The 19,097-nt window shown below is 54.8% G+C and overlaps 1 protein-coding gene across 1 annotated transcript in view; it reads right to left on the bottom strand.

Annotated features, from left to right (window-relative positions):
* The window catches only part of COL23A1 (collagen type XXIII alpha 1 chain), a 322,070-nt gene that overhangs the window by 17,525 nt on the left and 285,448 nt on the right, over positions 1 to 19,097 (bottom strand). The window contains exons 6-12 of the mRNA XM_077911224.1: positions 9,809 to 9,835; positions 8,119 to 8,145; positions 6,776 to 6,802; positions 2,277 to 2,393; positions 1,435 to 1,470; positions 1,101 to 1,127; positions 622 to 648 (exon numbers count right to left, since the gene is read on the bottom strand). Of these exons, the coding sequence (XP_077767350.1) occupies positions 622 to 648; positions 1,101 to 1,127; positions 1,435 to 1,470; positions 2,277 to 2,393; positions 6,776 to 6,802; positions 8,119 to 8,145; positions 9,809 to 9,835 (288 nt within the window). The remainder of the gene's footprint in view (positions 1 to 621; positions 649 to 1,100; positions 1,128 to 1,434; positions 1,471 to 2,276; positions 2,394 to 6,775; positions 6,803 to 8,118; positions 8,146 to 9,808; positions 9,836 to 19,097) is intronic.

Genomic DNA, 19,097 nt, shown 5'->3' with positions numbered 1-19,097 from the left:
CTTTTGGGTTTTATGGAGGCATCATGACATAGGCATGAGTGATTAAATCGCTCGCTGGCTCTGGTGAGACTGGTTCAACCTCTAACCCTGGAGGGGTGGAGGGGTGGGGGTGGAGTGGTCCCAAGGTCACCTAATTCACATAACAAGACAACTTCAAATTAGGTTCATCACTCAGGATATTCCAAGGGTTTTAGGCACACTGTTCCAGAAATCCAGAGGATGGAGACCAAATATGGATTTATTGTAAATCCCTATATCCCCGTGGCCCACCCCTAGTGTCTCTGAGGTAGGCCCCCAAATGTGCCTGTCTAGGAAGCCCCTAGCGATGCTGATACCACCGGCCCCAGGTCCACACCTTGAGAACCACTGTCCAGGGCTCTGAAGTAGGAACAAATTTGCTGTGTTTGTGGAAAGGACGAGCAAGTGAATGAACAAACAAGATCCTGGTTTCAGAGATGGAGGCCAGAGCAGCCATCCACAGTGAGGACTCAGGGCTGGTGCCAACTTCCCTGTGGCCGCCCCCTGCCCCCGCCCCGGTCCTGCTCCATGGGGAGCCCCTGCTCATCTCCCCAGCTACTGCCCACACCCCCAACCCAGAAGCCCCTCCTGGGCACCCCTCACCTTCTTTCCAGGAATGCCGGGCTCACCCTGAGGGGGATGCAGGGGAGGTGCAAGAGAGAGGTCAGAGCCCTCAGAGCATGGCCCAAAAACCAGGCCACCTGCTCCTCTGGTGGAAGTGGCCCCAATGACTGGGTACAGCCCAGAGACCCCCAGCCCCTAGAGGGGTACACATGGATGGTGGGTCGGACAGTGCTGGCCTCCACTCCTGACTGGGTCATCCCTCTGGCCCCCCACCTGCAAGCTGAGTGACCTTGGATGAGTCACTGCCTGAGGAAGTGGGGATGTGAAGCCCCATCCTCAAGGGGTGTTTCCGAGATGAGGGAAAAAGCAAGGAAAGCCTTTCCCCTTGGGGCAGGCCACAGCTCTCTTTGCCACCCCTGCTCAGGGAGAGAATGACCTGTGGCTGGCAGCTGGGGGGGGGGTGGCTGGGGAGCCCATGCCTCCCAGGCCTGGGGTAGGGGACAGGGAGGAGCACTCACCTTGGGGCCTGGGGGTCCTGTCAAGCCCTAGAAGAGAAGAGAAAATGTTAAATGGGCTGCTGGGAGCTGCTTCTGGGTGTCTTTCTCATGTTCAGTTTATAAAGGATAACACCAGCTGCCAGACAGCAGGGGATAGGGCCTCGCCTGCTCTAGGCCTGCTCTAGGCCGACTCCCGACTCCCCATGCCTAGGGCTGCTTCCCTGCAGATTGCAAGCAGTGTGGTGGGTGCGCTGCAGGGCTGGGGGCCTGGCCCATCGTTTCCCCACTGCTGGCTGTGAGTGGGACAGGGGCTTCCGGGCTGGGCACCACGGTCCTACCAGCCCCAGATACTGACCATGTCGCCGTCCCGTCCAGCCTCTCCTTTGGGACCCTGAGGAGGCAGAAGTGGGGAGCCTCTTAAGGGGGTGCAGGGGCTCTGCAGTTCACTGAGCCCCCTCCCCCTGCCAGGCCCTAGGCCAGGGCTCCAAGTGGTCTCTTGTTTTGTGAGTGGCTGTCATCATTCCCACTTTGCAGATGAGAACGTTGAGGCTCAGGGAGTTAGGTGCCCCACAGGAATAGGAGTGGATGAGCTCCTGGAGTAGCTAGCTGCCCTGAGAGGGGACCCTGGTGGCAGTCTGGTGGAGGAGCTGGCTCTGCATGTGAGGGGAAGCACTGGACTGAGTCCCTGCCTTAGGGGAAGGGCTTACAATGAAGTCTGGCCTCCGGGGTTTGGGTAGAACTACAGGAGGACAACTGAGCCTAACTATTTAATACTGGAGGGAAGGAAGAAAGGAGGGGGAGAGAGGGACAGAGAGGGACTTCCTGTGGAGGAAGTGACCACATACGGGTCTCAGGGCTGAAATCGCAGCCAAGGTCAGGTCTCTGGCTCTATTTGGGGTTAGGGTGTAGGGTAAGAGCTGGGTTTGGAGTCAGGGATCACAGTTAGGGTCTGCATAATAGCCAGAAATGAGGGTGTCGACCAGGATTTGGGAGTGTTTAGGATCAAGGTCTTAAATGGCATTTAGGTATGAGGCTGTAGTGGGTTTGTGCTGGATTGGGGTTGGGGTGGGGGTTAGGCATGGGCCTGGGTCTGGACTAGGGATAGGCTATGGCTGGGGATGTTTCTGGGTCAGGATTCAGAGTCTGGGAAGGTACAGAACCAAGTCTGGAGTGTCCCACCTCCGTGTCCTCTCTTACCGCTGGGCCTTGTGCTCCTTTGGGGCCATCTTTCCCAGTGTCACCGGGAGGGCCCCGGGCCCCAGGGGGTCCAGGGGGCCCTGGAGGCCCAGCAGCTCCATCTTGCCCTTGGTCTCCCTGGAAGAGATGGGGCCCGGTGGACTGTGAGGAGGAGGGAAGGGGCTCCAGTCTCCAGAGAGAAGCCTCCACAGACAGACAGCCTGATGCCTTCCCTTCCCCAGCCCTTGGTGGGCTCAGAGGAAACCATTTGGTCACTGGGATTCTCACCACCTCTTAGTGGCCACATGAAGGGACAGGTCCCCATACTTTGGCATAAGAGGCTAACTGGACCTCTTATACCCCAAGGGATGGGCCTGGAGCCCAGCTGAGAGATGAGATGATGAGAGATGAGATGAGATGAGACACGCTGGGTGCAGAAGCAAGCATGTGGGCCCCAGCGGCCCACTTCTTCCTGGAAAGGACCTTTCCAGGTCCTGGAGGACCTTCCTCATTGGTCAGCTCCTACTTTCTTAGGTGATGGAAGTGTGCTCTGGGTGCTCAACCAGAGAGAGAAAAATTCAGGCTCACACAAAACCCTGCACATGCAGGTTCACAGCAGCTCTAGGTGTGAGGGCCCCACACTGGAAGCGACCCAAATGTCCCTCAGTGTGTGAACAAGTTGGATGCATCTCAAGGGGATGACACCAAATGCCAATAAGCCAATCTCAAAGATGACCTACAGTATGGCTGCGTCTACACGACAGTGTTGACATGGAAAAGTCACAGTGATGGGGCACGGGTTAATGGAGGCCAGGGGTCTGAGATGGGGTGGGGAGGGAGGTGACTGTGGCAGCACGAGGGATCTATGGGTGTGATAGCATCGACCAGACTCAGACACCCAGAGGAGTAAAATGGCTGAAATCCAAATAAAGCAAGGGGAGTGTAACAATTTCCTGGCTGTGAGATTGTGCTCCGGGGAGGCAAGGTGACACCACTGGGAGGGGCTGGGGGGAAGTGGATGACAGGTACACGGGCTATTATTTCTTACAACTAATTGTACACCTACAGTTATAATAAAGTAAAAAATAATATATTTAATATAGAAATATAATAAACATATAGACATAAGTATTATAATAATATAATATAATAAATATAATAAACATAATGAAATATAATAAAATAAAATGTTGGGAAAAAGAAAGAAGAATGTCGAAGGGTCATATGGTCCCTGTCATGCAGCATCCTATTTCCAACTCAAGGACCCAATGTTAGTACTAGGTCAGACCTCAGGCATCCAGAACCTTCACCTTGTGGCCGCATCTGCAAGGAGGGAGGACACGGTGCCATCGGCACTTCCTATTGCCTCAGTGCTACGTTTCCAGTACTGGCGTCAGGTATAGCAACAGGGCAAGCCTGGCTCACAGGGACGGCAGCCCCCAAATGTCCCATAGCCAAGCAAGGAAGAAGCCGCTTGTGGAGGGACCCCTGCTGTGTAGCCCAGCACTGATGAGCCAGAACCTCCCAAAAGCTGGCTCACCCAACCCTTGTGACCACCTGGCCAGGGCATTGCTATTGTCCCATTTTACAGATAGAGTGGTAGGGCACAGAGAGGGTGATGGTTTACCCAGGGTTACAGAGCAAGGAAAGGCAGCACTTCCTCTGGCCACCGAGGCAAGCGACAGCTTTTTGACACATTTGTAACCCTCAGATCCCATGACACGGAAGTTCGCCTCTCTAGCCAAGTGTACCTCAGAGACAGCTCATTTGTTTTCCCAATTAAAGTTAAGTGGAACTCTCAGTGTCCACCACTCAGGTGTGACACTGCCAGGGTCCCGACCAAGAGGCTGTGAGTCCAGGCCAAGGTGAAGAAAACCGCCGGGTTGGTTAGCTCGCCCGTGCGTGGGTGGGATGGTGGTGGGTAACTGCAGTTTCATTTTATGATGTGTCAGGAAGAATCTGAAGCCACCCACCCCGCTCTGCTCCCCCTCACAGCCCAGGGGCCCCACAATGGGCCACTGGCCTGGACTCTACGTATTGAGGAGGAATATGGGTTCAGACACTTGAACAGGCCCCAGGGGAGGTTTTTAGGCTTTGCTTTGAGTACTTGGGACATGAGGCTGGCCAGCCGCCTTGCCTGTGCGCTGGGATCGGATGGCTGAGGTCTAACCCTGGAAACACAGGGGTGGGTCAAGGGAGCACACAAACCAGCAGGCCCGGACACGCCACTGGGCCAGGCTACCTTGAAGATGCGGCGGCTGTACACATGATGCTCTCTACTTATAAAGCCCGGATGGAGCCGTGGGAAAACCATCTAGCCAGTGAGCAGGTTGTGTGGTCAGGAAGGCAGAAAGGTCATTTAGAAAAGGATGAGGTGATTTCTGGAGACAAAATCACTTAACCCAGCCCAGCAACCGAGAGAGGCAGACGATGTTCTCCAAAGGTGGCTGCTACGCCCCTTCCCATCCCAGAGGCCCCTTGCAATGGGACCCCAGCACTCCCCATCAAGGGCTGGGGATGCTCCTCTTCCCCCACTTTGACTCTGGATGGGCCCCATGAATGACGGGACAGATCGTACGCAGTAGAAGGGATGCCATGTCTGCTCCAGATATAGCTCCTCACTGGCCTGGCAGGTAGCTTCCAGCCTCCTGGAATGCTAGTCTTGGGATGCCCCTCGAGGAAGCCCACTGCCATGCAGGGAGAAGCCCTGACTGCAGAGATCATCCCCAGCCGAGCCGGGGGGTGGGGGGTGGGGTGGGGGGGTGGGGGTGGTGGGGGTGGGGGGTGGTGGTGCCAGCAGCCTCTGCCTTTGATGAGAGAGATCCCTCCCACTGCCCCACAGGATCCTGATGGACAGTGACACATTGTCCTTTTAAGGCTCAGAGCTTTCTAGGGTGTCAGTTGTTTCAGAGATGTCTAGAACCCTGGGACAGGGCACCTGGGTGGCTTAGTGGCCTTCGGCTCGGGTGGTGATTCCAGGGTCCCAGGATCCAGTCTAGCATTGGGCTCCCCACAGGGAGCCTGCTTCTCCCTCTGCCTGTGTCTCTGCCTCTCTCTCTGTGTCACTCGTGAATAAATAAATAAAGTCTTAAAAAAACAAAACAACACTGAGACAACAAGAGGATACCCATGAAGAGTGGAGAGAAGGCTTTGGGGAGAATCTCTCAGGACTCCCAGGCTGGGTGAGTTCTAGTGTGTTGAGGACTGAGCACTCCATTTTAGAAGATCAGCTTTCACACATCCACTAGAAAGTGAGCAAAGAATTTTTCTTGGCGGCCACAAAATTCAATGTGGGTGCCTTTTCTGACTTTGGGGACAATGTGTCAGCTTTTGGTCCTGGGGACTCAGCCTGGCCAGCCCCGTGCTCTCAGCTCCTACTCACAAGCCCCTGTGGTGTGGGCCCTCCTAGCCTGGCTGCACAAACTGGGCTCGGAGCTGTGTCATGGCCACAGAGCTGGGACTGGGACCCAGCCCACCCCTGGCTCTGCAGCTGTTTCTCCTGTCCATCCCCCACACTCAGTGCCCACCTCCCACCCTTGCTCCATCCCTGCCTCCAGTGCTTGCAGATGCCAGCTGGGGGTGACTCACTCACCTGGCTACAATTTCCACCCCATATACCTTCTTGAAAACACCTTGGGTACTTGATGGGATGAGCACTGGGTATTATACTATATGTTGGCAAATCGAACTTAAATAAAAACAAACGAAAAAAAAAAAAAGAAAAAAGAAAGAAAAAGAAAACACCTTGGGAGTACACCATTCTGCTGCCCTCCTCTGGGCAGCTGCAGTCAGACCTCAGCCCCTGTTGTGGCAGGAAGGGGGGGGGGGGGCGTGCGTCAAGGGCCACTTAAGTGACCCTCTGCCTAGATCTGCTTTGTGGGGCCTGCCCCACCGGGGTCTCCATTCTGCTTTGTTGAAGAGATCCCAGGATTGGCACGAAGCACTTCCGGGTACCTTGGGTCCTGGAGGCACTGTGGGCCAGGGGATCTATCTACTGTCCCCACCCTGGGTGCTGGGTGCCTACTTTTATCACTGCCACAGCAGCATGGGGCAGGGGCTGCCACTCCCACCTACCATAGTTGGAGAAACGGAGTCTCAGAGGGGAAAGCGAGTCGCTCAAGGTTACGTGGGCTGATAATGGCAGAGCTGAGCTTTAGGTTCAAGGCTGCCGATCCTGTAACCTGCCCAGGGTGCCAGCCATGGATGGTCTGGGGCCAGCACTAGCTCCACTGTACCCCCCTCCTCCATGCCCCCATCCATGGTGGTAAGTATGACTGGGATGTCTGTCTGCTAGAGACACCCATGTGTGCAGTGGGGGGTAGCCTCAGCCAGCCCAGGTCCTGGGGCTTCCAGCCAGCAGCCACTTCAGTGAAACCACACAGGGCAGAGTGTGGGTAGTGGGCAGAGCCTGAGGACCTGTGTGATATGTGTAAGGACCCAGAAGAAATGCTAGATGTGCCTTATTATACAATAACACGAAGTACATGGGGTGGGTGAGGGGGTCTTGCATCGGTTCTTACCCGAGGGCCAAAGTCTCCTGGTGTGCCCTAAGAATAAGAGACAGGAAGACAGATCACTGCTACTATTATTACTTTGTCATGTGTATTGAGGGTTTATTCTGTGCTCTGTTTTACTCACATCATCTCACCTAAGTGTAACAAACACATGGGTTCTGTTTTTAATCTCCATTTCCAATGAGGAAACTGAGGCACAGAGAGGCTAAGTAACCTGCCCGAGGTCACACAGCCAGCACATGCAGGGTGTGCTGTCGGTGTGCTGTCTGTCGCCAGCCCCTAGATAAAGTATTCCCGCTGCGTCCTCTTGGAATCCTGGAACCTCAACACAGTGAGGCATGGTAATTACTTGATCGTTTTAAGTCACCAAGTTTGGGGGCGGTGATAGATGCCAAGACACCAAGTTGTCTCTGGTTTCGAAGCCTCTGCTTTGTTCAGCCAGAGCCAGCAGGGAAGAAATCACCGCTCCTGCCAACCGCAAGTGTGCCTCACGTCTACAGAGGACACTCAGACCATTACCTCGTGCAGTCTTCCCCCGTGGCTCTGTGAGGTTGCTGTAGCTGACAGAGGGAGAAACTGAGGCCCGCAGAGCCAGCTAACCCATTGAAAGCCATACAGTTGGTGGTGGAGTCCTGATGCAAACCTGATGCTCTGAGCTCTGGGTCCCACGTCCGGCCCAGCTCTGTTGGTGGGCTGGAACCCTGGCTGCCCTCATCTCAGCACGCACATCCCATCCCAGCGGGGCGCTGGGGTGGATGCGGCCCTGTTCACCCAGCCCTTCCCTAGAAGCATCCTGCCACAGCTGCGTCTGCTCTGGGCCCTTCCTGCTCTGATCCTGCTGTGGGACACTGGGTCTCCCCTCTCTCCCCTTCTGAGGCACTAGGAGGTCTCATTTAGTGCCAAATGTCAGGGAAGCCTTTCTCTCAGGGGCTGTAGAGATCACAGGGGCAGCAGTCCATCACCTGTTTTCCTGGGGGGCAAGCACTCCTCACAAAGAACACCACCCACAGTGACTGTTCGATCACCCCTGCCCAGGGCTCTCCTGGCATCCCCCTTTCATGATTACTTGCTTTAGAAGCTTCTCATTCTGGGAAGACTGTGCTTTGAGTTTTGTCATGTTCTGGTGCTGGGAGAACTCCAGTGTAACCCCTCTGGGACTTTAAATTGTTAAACATAACCATGGAACCACTAGGACGGGGGCACTATCAGTCCCACTTTCCAGATGGGGAAACTTAGGCTCTATGAGGGGATATGACATGCCCAGGCCACACTCTGGAGCTGGGGTTTGGAGGCAGTTTTCTGGTGTCCTTCATCATATCTACATCCAGACAGCTTCCAGCATCACTTACCTTTTCCCCTTTGGGCCCTGGAAGTCCCTGGAGAAAAAAGTTGCAGAAAGAACAGGCATGAGCGAGGAGGACTGGGCTGGCTCCCCTTCTGGTTTCCCTAAGGCTTTGGGGGCAGAAGGGCCTGTGAGGCTGAGCTGGGTGGGGAAGCACTTAAGTCTGTCTGCTGTTAATGAGGGTTGCCCTTGCTGGACAACACCTCGGTCTTCTGCATGAGGGAGGCAGGGGACTTGGGGGTCCCCCTGGTACCTCTCAGTTGGGGTAGGGGCACATGTGCTGTCACTTCCCCTGTGAAAGCAGAGCCCTCCCAGCTCAGCACCTGCTGTACCCAGTGGCTGCTGAACCCTAACTCTCCATTATCCCTTCAGTGGGTAATGCTTTTGCTCATTCATTCACTTAACAATTGTCCATCCAGGCGGTCCTTGCATTCCTCCATCCTTTATTTTATTTTATTTTTTTCCTCCATCCTTTAATACTGCACATATCATCTGACCACTCCTCAATCACTTGTTTTATTTCATTCATTCCTTCATTCCCTTGTCTGCTCAACCATCATGAATTTGTCCACCCACTAACTCAGCTACTCTCTCATGCATCCGACTGTTGGTACAAATATTGACTTATTACCTCTTTCCATCCAACCATCTTTACTTCCTGCCATCTACCCACCCATCCACCTGTTCATCAACCCATTCATCCATCTATCCATTTGTCCTTCTATTCAACCATTCATAAATCCATCCATCCATCCATCCATCCATCCATCCATCCATCCATCCATCCATCCACTTCTCCATAAATTCATTCATACACCCTTCTTTCCATCCACTCACTCACCCATCTGTTCATCAACCCATTCATCTTTCTATTCATTTGTCTGTCCTTCCATCCAACCATTCATCGATCCATTTGTTCATCCATCTATTCATCCAACATCCAGCCAGTCAGCCATCCATCCATCCATCCATCCATCCATCCATCCATCCATCCATCCTACCTTTGTTCATTCCTTCCATCTATCCATCCATTCACTCATCCTTCCACCCATCCATTCATCTTCCATCAATCCATTCATATATCCTTCCTTCCACCCACTCACTCATCCGTCTATTCAACCCATTCATCTGTCCATCCGTCCATCCATCCTTCCATTCAAATATTTATTATCCATTTGTTCATCCATCTATCCAACCATCCATCCACCCACCTGCCTATCTATCCACATCCAATTATTTATTTAATTATGCTGTCTCCCTGAGCAGCTTATTCATTCTGCTGAAAATGCCTGTGGACCCCAGGTTCCTCATCCAGGTGTTAAGATCTTACCAGCCCAATGCTTACCACTGATGTGTTGAGACTGTGTCTGGGGCTGGCTAGGAGGGGCTTGTATGCTTTGAAGGCTGACTAGATGTCAGGAATAGTGCTATCCATACTTCTCCACTGGTTAATGTGGGGACGGTTAATTGACCACACTTGACAGAGCCCAGGCTTGGGAGGTGAAGGGGCCTCCCCAAGGCTGTAGAGTCAGCAAGTAGTGGGTCTGGATTTGAATTGAAGTCTGATGCCCAAATGACGTCTCCATGATGAGCCAGGTTCCAGTGGTCCCTTCCCTCTGGCACCCCCCCCCCATCACTTCCAGCCCCACAAGTGGCCTGTTCCCAGGACCACGTAGAATTGTCCTGTCATCACTTACAGGCTTGCCATCCAGACCCAGTGGTCCCTGGAAACGAGAGACAAAGAGCAGAGGTTACACACTGGAAAGGCGTTTCCTGTGTGTTTTATTACCCAGAGATACTACAGAGTATCAAAGACCAAAGCCTTACATCAGCCCATGGTCTGAATATGTTTTGCATGGACCTGGAGTAGAGGCATCTGGGTGTTTGCTGCCCAGAATCCCCTCCTCAGACAAGAGATCCTCTCTCCTTCCCCGGAACCACCTGCATCTGCACACAGGTGCGTGGTCACATTCCCTCAACCAGGGTGACTGGTTCAGGGATGAGCATCACGTCTGGAACTTTGAATGGTGGCCCTTTGGCGGAAAGAGGGCTCTCTTCTCCTGGTGGGGCTAAGGTGGAGCTCCTGGGGGTACCATGTGGCTTGAAAAAGAGCCAACAGAGAGGAAGTCGGAACTGAGAGACAGAGAGAAAAAACAAGGCAAAGGGTCTAAAGCTGAAACCACCAACCCCTACCCACTTCTGTTCGTCAGCAGCTTTTCTTAAAGCCAGTTCAAATTGGGTTCTGCCACATGTAAGTTGGTAGGGACTGAACGTGTCTCCCCCAAACGCATGTGTTCAAACCTAACCCCCAGTGTGATGGTGTTGGGAGTGGGTGAGGCTTTGGGGAGGCGATTAGGTCATGGGGGTGGAGGCTCATGAATGGGATAGTAGTCTCTTTATAAGCGAGGCTTCAGAGAGCTGCCTGCCTCTGTGTCCTCCACGTGAGGACGCAGAGAGGGGACGGCTGCCTGGGGCCCCGCAAGAGGGCCCCCACCAGAACCCAGCCAAGCTGGTGCCCTGACCTCAGACTTCCAGCTTCCAAGCCTGCGAGAAGTAGATTTCCATAGTTTCTAAGCTACCCAGTCCATGGCTCTTTGTTGGAGCAGCCCAAACAGGCTAACACAGAACTGTAAGAATCTCGAAGGCTCTTTCAGTTCCCCGCACTGCCCTGGCCTTCGTAGGCCAAAGCCAAGGCCGAGAGAAGCAGCCCCCATGGGCACCCTTGCCCGTCCAGCCCCTGCCCACTCAGAAAGCCCCCTGAGCTCCACCAACACGTGAGAGTACACAGGAATCCAAGGGCAGGGCCGCAAACCGGGTCCATCTGGTTCCTGTCAAACCCACCCTCCTCCCTGCCATGGCCTCCTCATCCCCACAGACACCGCAAATGTTCTAGGCAGCTCAACTGCCCTGAGCCTTTGCACACGTCCCCTGCCTGCCTGCCTGGCACACCCTTCACCCCCTTGCATGCCATTTTCAGCTCAGTCACCTCCTCTTCTGTGAACCCTCCGGGCTTTTCCACTTCCTAGAGTCAGGCCAGCCATCCCCACACCCAGCACATTTCCTTAGCGTGCACAGGACCTCATGCATTGTCACTGTGCCGACTACACGTCTTCCAGTGGATCCAGGGAAAGGGTTTGATCCCCATGTCTCCAGTGCTTGGATGAGGCCTGGCACAAAGCGTGTGCCTCTAAATGTGTGTGGAGTCAAGCCAAGGAAGGTAGCTACAAAGATGAAGCACGTGCAGATACATCTGGCATAAAGAGGAAAGATCAGGGGCAGGACAGACAAAGGGTGCCACCAGCTCTGAGCAGGGTGACAGCCTGCCAGGCTCTGTGGGGTACTGGGAAAGATGAGGGCATGCTACCGAGAAAGTAACATCCGGGGTTTTAGAGAGGGCACTGTGGGCAGAGACAGCAGCCCAAAGGCAGGGGGCTTGCAAACGGAGGGGCCACTCTGCCTCAGCGTCAACCTCCCAGCCTGGTCTCCCTCACAGGGACAGGTCTGTCCCTGTCACCTTTGTGGCTGCACTCCCCGGCCCAGCACTGGATTCCTCACCACCAAGGCCAGCCTCTGCTTTTCGGGTGTCCTGTGTCCCTGGTTTTCCCAAGCTCTCTGCTTCTTTCCCATCTCCATGCCCTTGCATGGGCTGTTCCCTCTGCTTGCAGAGTCCTTCCCTGGCTCCTCCACTTGGGAGACACTCTGGCTCCGGGAAGCCAGTCTCTTTTCTCAGGCCTGCATGCTGCCTGGAAGCTGGCAGCCCTGCCTGCTGGGCCCAGCAGCAAGCAGCCAATCTCCCTAGCTCAATCACCAGACCTCCGTGCCCCAGGACAGCCCGTCCTAGGCCCAGTCTCCATCACTGAGGCTCACTGGGAGCTGCCCTTGCAGGGCTAGCAGGAGATGGCCCTGGATCCACATGCCTGAAGCTTCCACCCCTTAGTCTCCTAAAATTGGGCCCTGCACCTCCCCTCCTCCCCATGCTGGCGCCCTGCTAGGCCTCACCCAGACCTGATCCCCTCTGCTGCCACAGCACACTTGGCGTCCAGTCCCACCCTGGCTGTCTTCTAGGGGGGCTCTTTGTGGTCCCTATACTCAGTCTGAATCAGCACAGTAAGCCTGTAAGGCAAAGGAGCACCTGGGGGGCTCAGTGGTTGAGCGTTGCCTCAGGCTCAGGTCGTGATTCCGGTGTCCTGCTTCTCCCTCTGCCTGTGTCTCTGCCTCTCTCTCTGTGTCGCTCATGAATAAATAAATAAATAATCTTAAAAAAAGGAAGCCTGTAAGGCAGGTGTTCTCATTCCTGTCCTACAGAGGAGGAGACTGAGGCCCAGGGAGGGAAAGACCTTGCCCAGGGCCACATGGCCAGTAACAAGGCAGGGCTGGAGGCCAGAAAGGTGCTTTGGTTCTCTTTAGTGCTTTAGTCCTCTGGGTGCTAAGCCACCTGCAGTGGCCTCGTCTAGATTCCTGGCTATGCTACCCAGTCTGCCTGCCCTTGAGTGCCCTCAAAGCTTCCTGCTCCGTCCCACTGCCCCCTGGGGCTCAGCTGCCTATGGGCCCCTGGCCAACCTGTGTAGCGTGGCTGCCACCACAGATGCTGTGCTCAGGCCTTGTATACATCCCGTGGCCTGCTGAATTGAGCCCCCAAACAGCACCCTTCTGCAAATCTGCAGGGATTAGGGAAAAGCCATACTGCAAACTGAGATGAAAAAGAGACTGAGGTGCATCTTGGCACTAAGTTAATCTCCTTCGTCTTCACACGCTGGGATGGAGGACACAGTGAGCTTCCTGGCCAGTCACTGGCAGCAGCATGAGTTCAGGGGGCCCCTGAGTGGGGCTGGGACACAGTGCAGCGCTGGTCTGGGGAAGTGGGCACCCCACCCCTGGGGCCCCAGAGGCAGGGACTCTCCAGGGCAAGTCCATGAATGCTCTGGTACTCATCCGTATGGATTCCACTGAATCCTGCCTCACCCTTCTCAGCCTCTGCCCTCACTGCTGCCCTGTGAGGCGGGCACCACAGTCCCAGCCTGCTGATGAAGCAGCTGAGCCAGTAGGACTGCCCAGGGGCTGAAACAGGCCCTCCTCTCCATGCAGTGCTTCCTCTCCTGCAGCATAGGCAGCACGGTTGACAAGTGGTTGTCCCCAAGGAGCTGGGATGGAGCCCCGCAGGCCTTGCCTTCCTTCTGGGATTCCTGGTACCTCCATCTCACCTACTGAACAGACCCTCTCTGGACCCTCTGTCACCCTAGCTCTCCACCAGAGGGAGTGTTGAGTTGGACAGACACACTTGCTGTGTGACCCTGGGAGATCCAGTCAACCTCTCTGAGCCTCAGCATCCTCATTACCTGTTCTCCCAGGGCTGTTCCTGTCCTGGGTTCGCTCTAATTTTCCCCTAAACACTGTCACACCACAGCCTTCTGACAGCTCTTGGGATTCAGAAAGAGATGCTCCAGGGGTCTTGGGTGCTGCTGGAGGCCCATGGACTTTCACCCATCATGCTGTTTCCTGGCCCCAACCTGTGCTTTCCCATTTCCCTCCACTGCACACAGTCCTGCCTCCACCTGGAGAACTCCTACTTATTCCTCAAGGCCCAGTGCAAATGGCCCTTCTGGGAGCCACCCCAAGGAGAAGCAGCATCCCCCTAGCCTGTCTGCCACTGAGCTGGTACCTCCTCCTTCTGGAAGAAAGCCCTATGACTGGGCTCCAGGAGATTTGTGAGGTGGTCAGAGGAGGCAGGCTCTGGAGTCAGACACATCTAGGACTGGATCAGGCTTTCCCACATGCCAGCTGGTGCCCTGGGCCTCATCATCTGTAACAGGGAGATGCAGGCCTCCCTGCGTTGGAGGCCTGTGTGTGTGTGCACGTGTGTGTGTGTGTGCGTGTGTGTTCTGCTGAAAAGGTGCTACATGTGCTAAAGTATGCAGAAAGAGACAGGACAAAGCAAACGTCCTTCCCTTCTGCTCAGCTCCTCTCCCTGGGGGCAGCATGGGCACCATGTCTGCATGACCCCCAGGAAGCAGCTGATGCCTAGGGAAGCACATATAGGGCAATCTGGTGGCTGGCCCCATGAGGCACATCATAGCATTCCTCACTGCATTCCATGAAAGCCCTATGACATACACCTGAGACCTGAGCACCATCCCTATGGCCCTTCCCTAATACCTGCACTCTCTCCCATGCAATGCCCTGGAGAACTTTCTAGAATGCAAATCTGCTCTCCTGCTTGAACCCCTCTTGGTGGCCTCATTCCTGAAGGATAATGTTCAGACCACCTGATCTGGTGCCCAAAGCCCCCCTACCGCACACTGGGCCCTGGGCATGGGTCCTGGTTCAGCCTTTCCTGATTGGTCCACCACTGGGTCCCCAGCCAGGTTCTAGAATGTCGGCTGGCTGGATGTAAAGCACACAGAGCTGTAGGTGCCCTGCTTTTCTAGAAAAGTCCGCTGGGGAAGGGAGCCCAGGACATTCCCTTGGCTTGGACCCCACAGGAGGAATCTCTTGTTGCCTCTTCTTGAGAGTGACCTTGGGACTCCTGCCTCCTGGGAGGCTTCTGTCCTCTTTCAACTCTGAGATTATTCCTGGTGTTCCCAATGGCTCTTTCTGGTGGGTGTGAGAGAGCCTGCGAGGGGCAAAACCCCCAATTTTCCTTCCTAGGGCCTGCCTCTAACTGGCATCACAGACCACTTGGTTCCCAGGACTTAAGAGTTCTCAAAAAAAGTCAACGAAGTATGTAGTTTCCGATAAAGGCAGGTGATGTGATGAGCACTGGGTGTTAAATGCAACCGATGAATTATCGAATGCTACACCTGAAACTAACGATGTACTCTATGTTGCTAATTGACTTTAAAAAAAAAAGGGCAGAAGGTGCAGCCTGAGCAGTGATCTTGGACACACCTGCCAGGAGGCGGAAGGGAGGTCGTCCTCAATCCCCAAGAACCAAGACTGGGCGTTGAATCTGATGCTGAGCAGATCCCTGGGGCACACACAGAAACCCCACTGCCAGGCCGGCCTTGGGGACCAAGCTGACCCAGAGCCGGGGTCCTGGTCTGGGCAGGAGGCTCTGGGCTCATCTCTGTTGACGTACAGGCAAGAAAACTTGTGCCCGGGCCCCTGAGTTCTTTGTGTGGGGAAAGAGCTGACCCCTAAAGAGGCTGCTGGGTGACCAGTGGTCACTGGGAGTCGATAAGGAGGGAACTCAGTGGGGGCAGAGGAAGGAAACAGCCTGGCTTTGGGGCCAGATGGACCTGCCTGACTTCAGGCAGTGAGCTGATCCCTCTCATCCTGGGAAAGGCTGGGCCCTGGGCTGTGAACCAAGAAAGGACAGATCCCCACTCCTGGTCACCCTAACACTGTCTTGCCCAAACTGGAGTCCCCTGGAACACTGTCCTGCAGAGTGTTAAGGGGCTTGCTTGGAGAATGGGTTCGCCCGTCAAGTAAGTCTGAGAAACACTGAGTTACACGCTATGAAACAGGTTTCCTTCCTGCAAGTTGGGTCTGAACCATCGTCCTGCCTGTGGCCCTTCAGGAGGGCAGCATCCCCAGGCTCACTGGGAGGCCGCGTGGACCATCTATTCACCAGGTGTTTCTGCAGGCTGGAGGGAAGCCCAAGCCTGGCTCTGGGTGCTCTGAGAGGAGGAGAGACACCCCAGGGAGGGGCCTGGGATTGGTTTGAAGGGAGCCAAGGACAACCATGGGGTGGAGGGCCCGGTAAGCCTCAACCAAGGCAGGGCAGGGTCCACGCTGAGCGTCCTAGCTGACAACAAGCCAGTTTTGTGCAGAACAGGGCCACTTGGGAAGGTGAGCAGTCTGGACTAGCAGAGCCCCAGCCTGGGCGGAGGCACGCCCTTGTGTCTGGGTCCTACCTGGTCAAGGCAGTGGTCTCCTGGCTCGGATCAGGGGCATCTCCCACAGGAGGAGCAGGAAGGAAGGCACCTGGGGCAGCCCGTGGATGTGGGCAGAGTGCTGGCCTTGCCAGGGTTCAGATCCTCTCTCTGAGCCTTAGCCTGCATGGGATGGGTGCTCCCCGAGGGTCAGATGCCACACCACTGTGCCCACAGGAACTCTTCCCACCAGCTCCCTCTCCTGCCTGATCAAGCCATGGAATTTACCAGAGGTTTTCAACACCTTCTGCCCTCCACAAAACCCCACGGCTATTTACAAGCCTCAATTCTGCTTTAAATCACTCTATATCCCGCCCCCCGCCCCCACTTGCCCTGACTCCGTGCAGATCAGCAGAGCTCTGGGATGCTTCCAATGTGCTGCGTACGAGATGCAGGCCAGGCATGCAGAGAGAGCCCCTGTGTGCTGCTTTGGCTCCTTGCCCTGGCTCAGCGACCTGAGCCATCTAGAGCCTCAGTTTTCCTACCTGTAAAATGGAGCACATGTCTTTCTTCTCCCCAAGGACAAGTTTAACAGGAATTCCAGGTCTCTCTCCTCTCCCTCCTCCTCTGTCAGACCAACCCGAGGCACAAGACCCTGTAGCACCTGACACAGGCAAGGGGTCTGCATTGGCCCTGGGCAGGCGCAGCGGGGATGCAGTGGGCAGTGCTGGGATGTGAACTCGTGTGGTCTTCTGAGTGGCAGGCAGTGGGACTCTGCCTTCGTGGGTCTGTTCCCCCCCACCCGCCCTGAATATTTCCTAAGCAGTGTTCCCCAGAGCCATCTTTTGGGGGAAAATAAACAGGAATGGTAAAGGAGGGGAGGTTTCTTAGTGAAAGAAGTTTGGGAGGTGAAGTCTGCTGGTCCATCACTGAAGGCTCAGTGTGTATCAGCTTGGGGTGGAGGAAACTCCAAAACAAAAGGGCTGGGCTGACTGTTTAACCCATACTGGGGGGCAGGGGGGGAGTTATTGGTTCTCTTCTTCCCTGTTAGCTGGGGCTCAGGCCTCCCAATCTGCCAGAGTCTCTGCTGAACTGACTTAATAAACTGGCCATGTTTAGATACAGACAGGAGTTGGATGCTCAGACTGGCTGGAGCGGGGTGGCTGTCTCATTGGCTGGCTATAATTCCTGCTGACGGCTCCTGTTGGGGAATGGAGCCTCCAAATTGCACCAGGATGGGGCCCCTGGATGTGAGGAGGCTTACCAGGATTATCAGTCCAGGGACCAGTAATTATGGTCCAGATGTTGACAATTCATCAAATTACAAGGCTGTTAGGCCCCGGGGTCCCAGCCTGGGACGTGTGCATTCCTATGTGAAGGCTCCCTCATTAGAGTGGGTGGGCAGGTCAGCACCATGTGGTCCTGATTTCTCAGACCAGGCTCCTCACACACATGGGCCACAGCAAGATGGTCCTGGTTCAGCGATTTCCCAGACTTGAATTTTGCCCTTAGGTCCAGCCCAGCTGCAGCTCGTGCCCTGTGGTGGTACCCGGTTCCTCCTGGGGAACTCTGACCTGGTATCTGGGGCACTCTGTAGAGCCACCAATTAATTGCACCCCAAACTCAGCCAGCCGTGAAGACTTTAGCTGGGTGGGGCTCGAGGAACCTGCTGAGGTAAGGGGGCTGCTCAAGCTTCCCCCCTTCTCTGTACGGTGATGGGCTGGCCGGAAGCCAGATTGGGTTTGGTCCGTACAGCTAAAAAAAAAAAAAAAAAAAAAACAAATCCAAACCAAACTAAATGAATTAGTTGCAACATTTTAAAATTGTGATGTTCTACAACAACATCGAGAACTTGTACTTTTCTAGAAAAGTTGGAAGATGGTGCCCTCCCACCCTAGAGTCTGCTTGCCTGACAAAGCTGCTGTGCCAAGTGCTCCTGAAGCGTGGCCCTGCCACAGGACTACAGGCTCCGCCCACCCTACTGCCCCAGCCAGGTGACGTGCAGGCTCTGTAGAGGCAGCTAGGCTTGTCAGCCTCTGCCTAGAAAATCTCCTGGGTCCCTTTCAGCTCTACAATTCTGGTGAGGCCAGGAAGCCAGCTGGCTTCTATTTTGGGGAGAGGGCATGCTCAGTATATCCTGTGTGTGCTGGAAGCAATTATACATATGTCCATATTATACATCATGGCTGAAAGAGGGGGTGCTATGCCTTTGAACCGATCCCAAAATACCTGCTTAAATTACACATTTGCCTGCTACATGTCAGGTATCAGGACAAATCGTTCCTGGGTGGGGTAGAGGGAGTCATGAGCCTGACTCCCATTGGGGTGGGACCGTGGAGGATGGGCAGGTGAGGTGCACTGTGTGCGCCTGAGCGGTCTGGTCTCTGGCCTGGTTTCTCTAGCTCAGGCACGTGGGGATGGCCTGGTGGAAGGTACTGGAGGTAGCAGACAGGCTGGGGTACCCATTTTGGTGGCAGACTGTGCTAGGGTGAGGGGCTAGCAGGACAGAGCAGCTGACCAGATGGTAATGATCTGAGTGTGGTGTGAACCACAAAAGGGAGATGGTCTAAGAGAGCTAGAAGGTGCAGCCGAGAGACCAGGGGACAGAGGGACAGAGACAGCTGGCAGCAGACACTGAAGCTGCAGGTGCTCCACAGAGACCCCCCAGGGTCCTGGCTACCCCCAGGCCTCTCTAGTCACCATCCCCTGGGCTGTAGGGTGGGCCCTCCTTGGTTTCCAGACAACACAATTGTCACAATTATCATGGTGGTGAATTGGTTGGAATCCTTAAGAATCCAAAGGTTTTGTGTGAAATTTGGATTTCCAGCTTCTCTTGAACTGTTGGGATGTGTGATATGTGTTATGTGACCTGTGCTATGTGAGGATGATCAACGTGCATGGGCTGAACTGTGGCACCCCCTTTAGGTGGGGCATGTGTTCCCCAGTTTAGCCCAGGCTCTACCATTCCCTGTGCTCTCCCAAACTTCGGAACCCTGTCCAGTCCCCCACCTGCCCCTGCCTAGGATTTGGTCTCCCTCCTGTACCAGCCTCCACCAGCCTCCCTGCCTCCAGCCCCCACATGCCCAGCCTTCCTTGGGAAGGCCAAGAATTGTCAGGTCTGCCTGGGACAGAAGCCTGAATCTCATGCCTAAATCTTGTGTGCTTCCCATCTCAT

The sequence above is a fragment of the Canis aureus genome, chromosome 10 (assembly GCF_053574225.1).
Source record: "Canis aureus isolate CA01 chromosome 10, VMU_Caureus_v.1.0, whole genome shotgun sequence".
NCBI classification, from domain to species: domain Eukaryota; kingdom Metazoa; phylum Chordata; class Mammalia; order Carnivora; family Canidae; genus Canis; species Canis aureus.
This window is presented reverse-complemented; position numbering and strand designations above follow the sequence as displayed.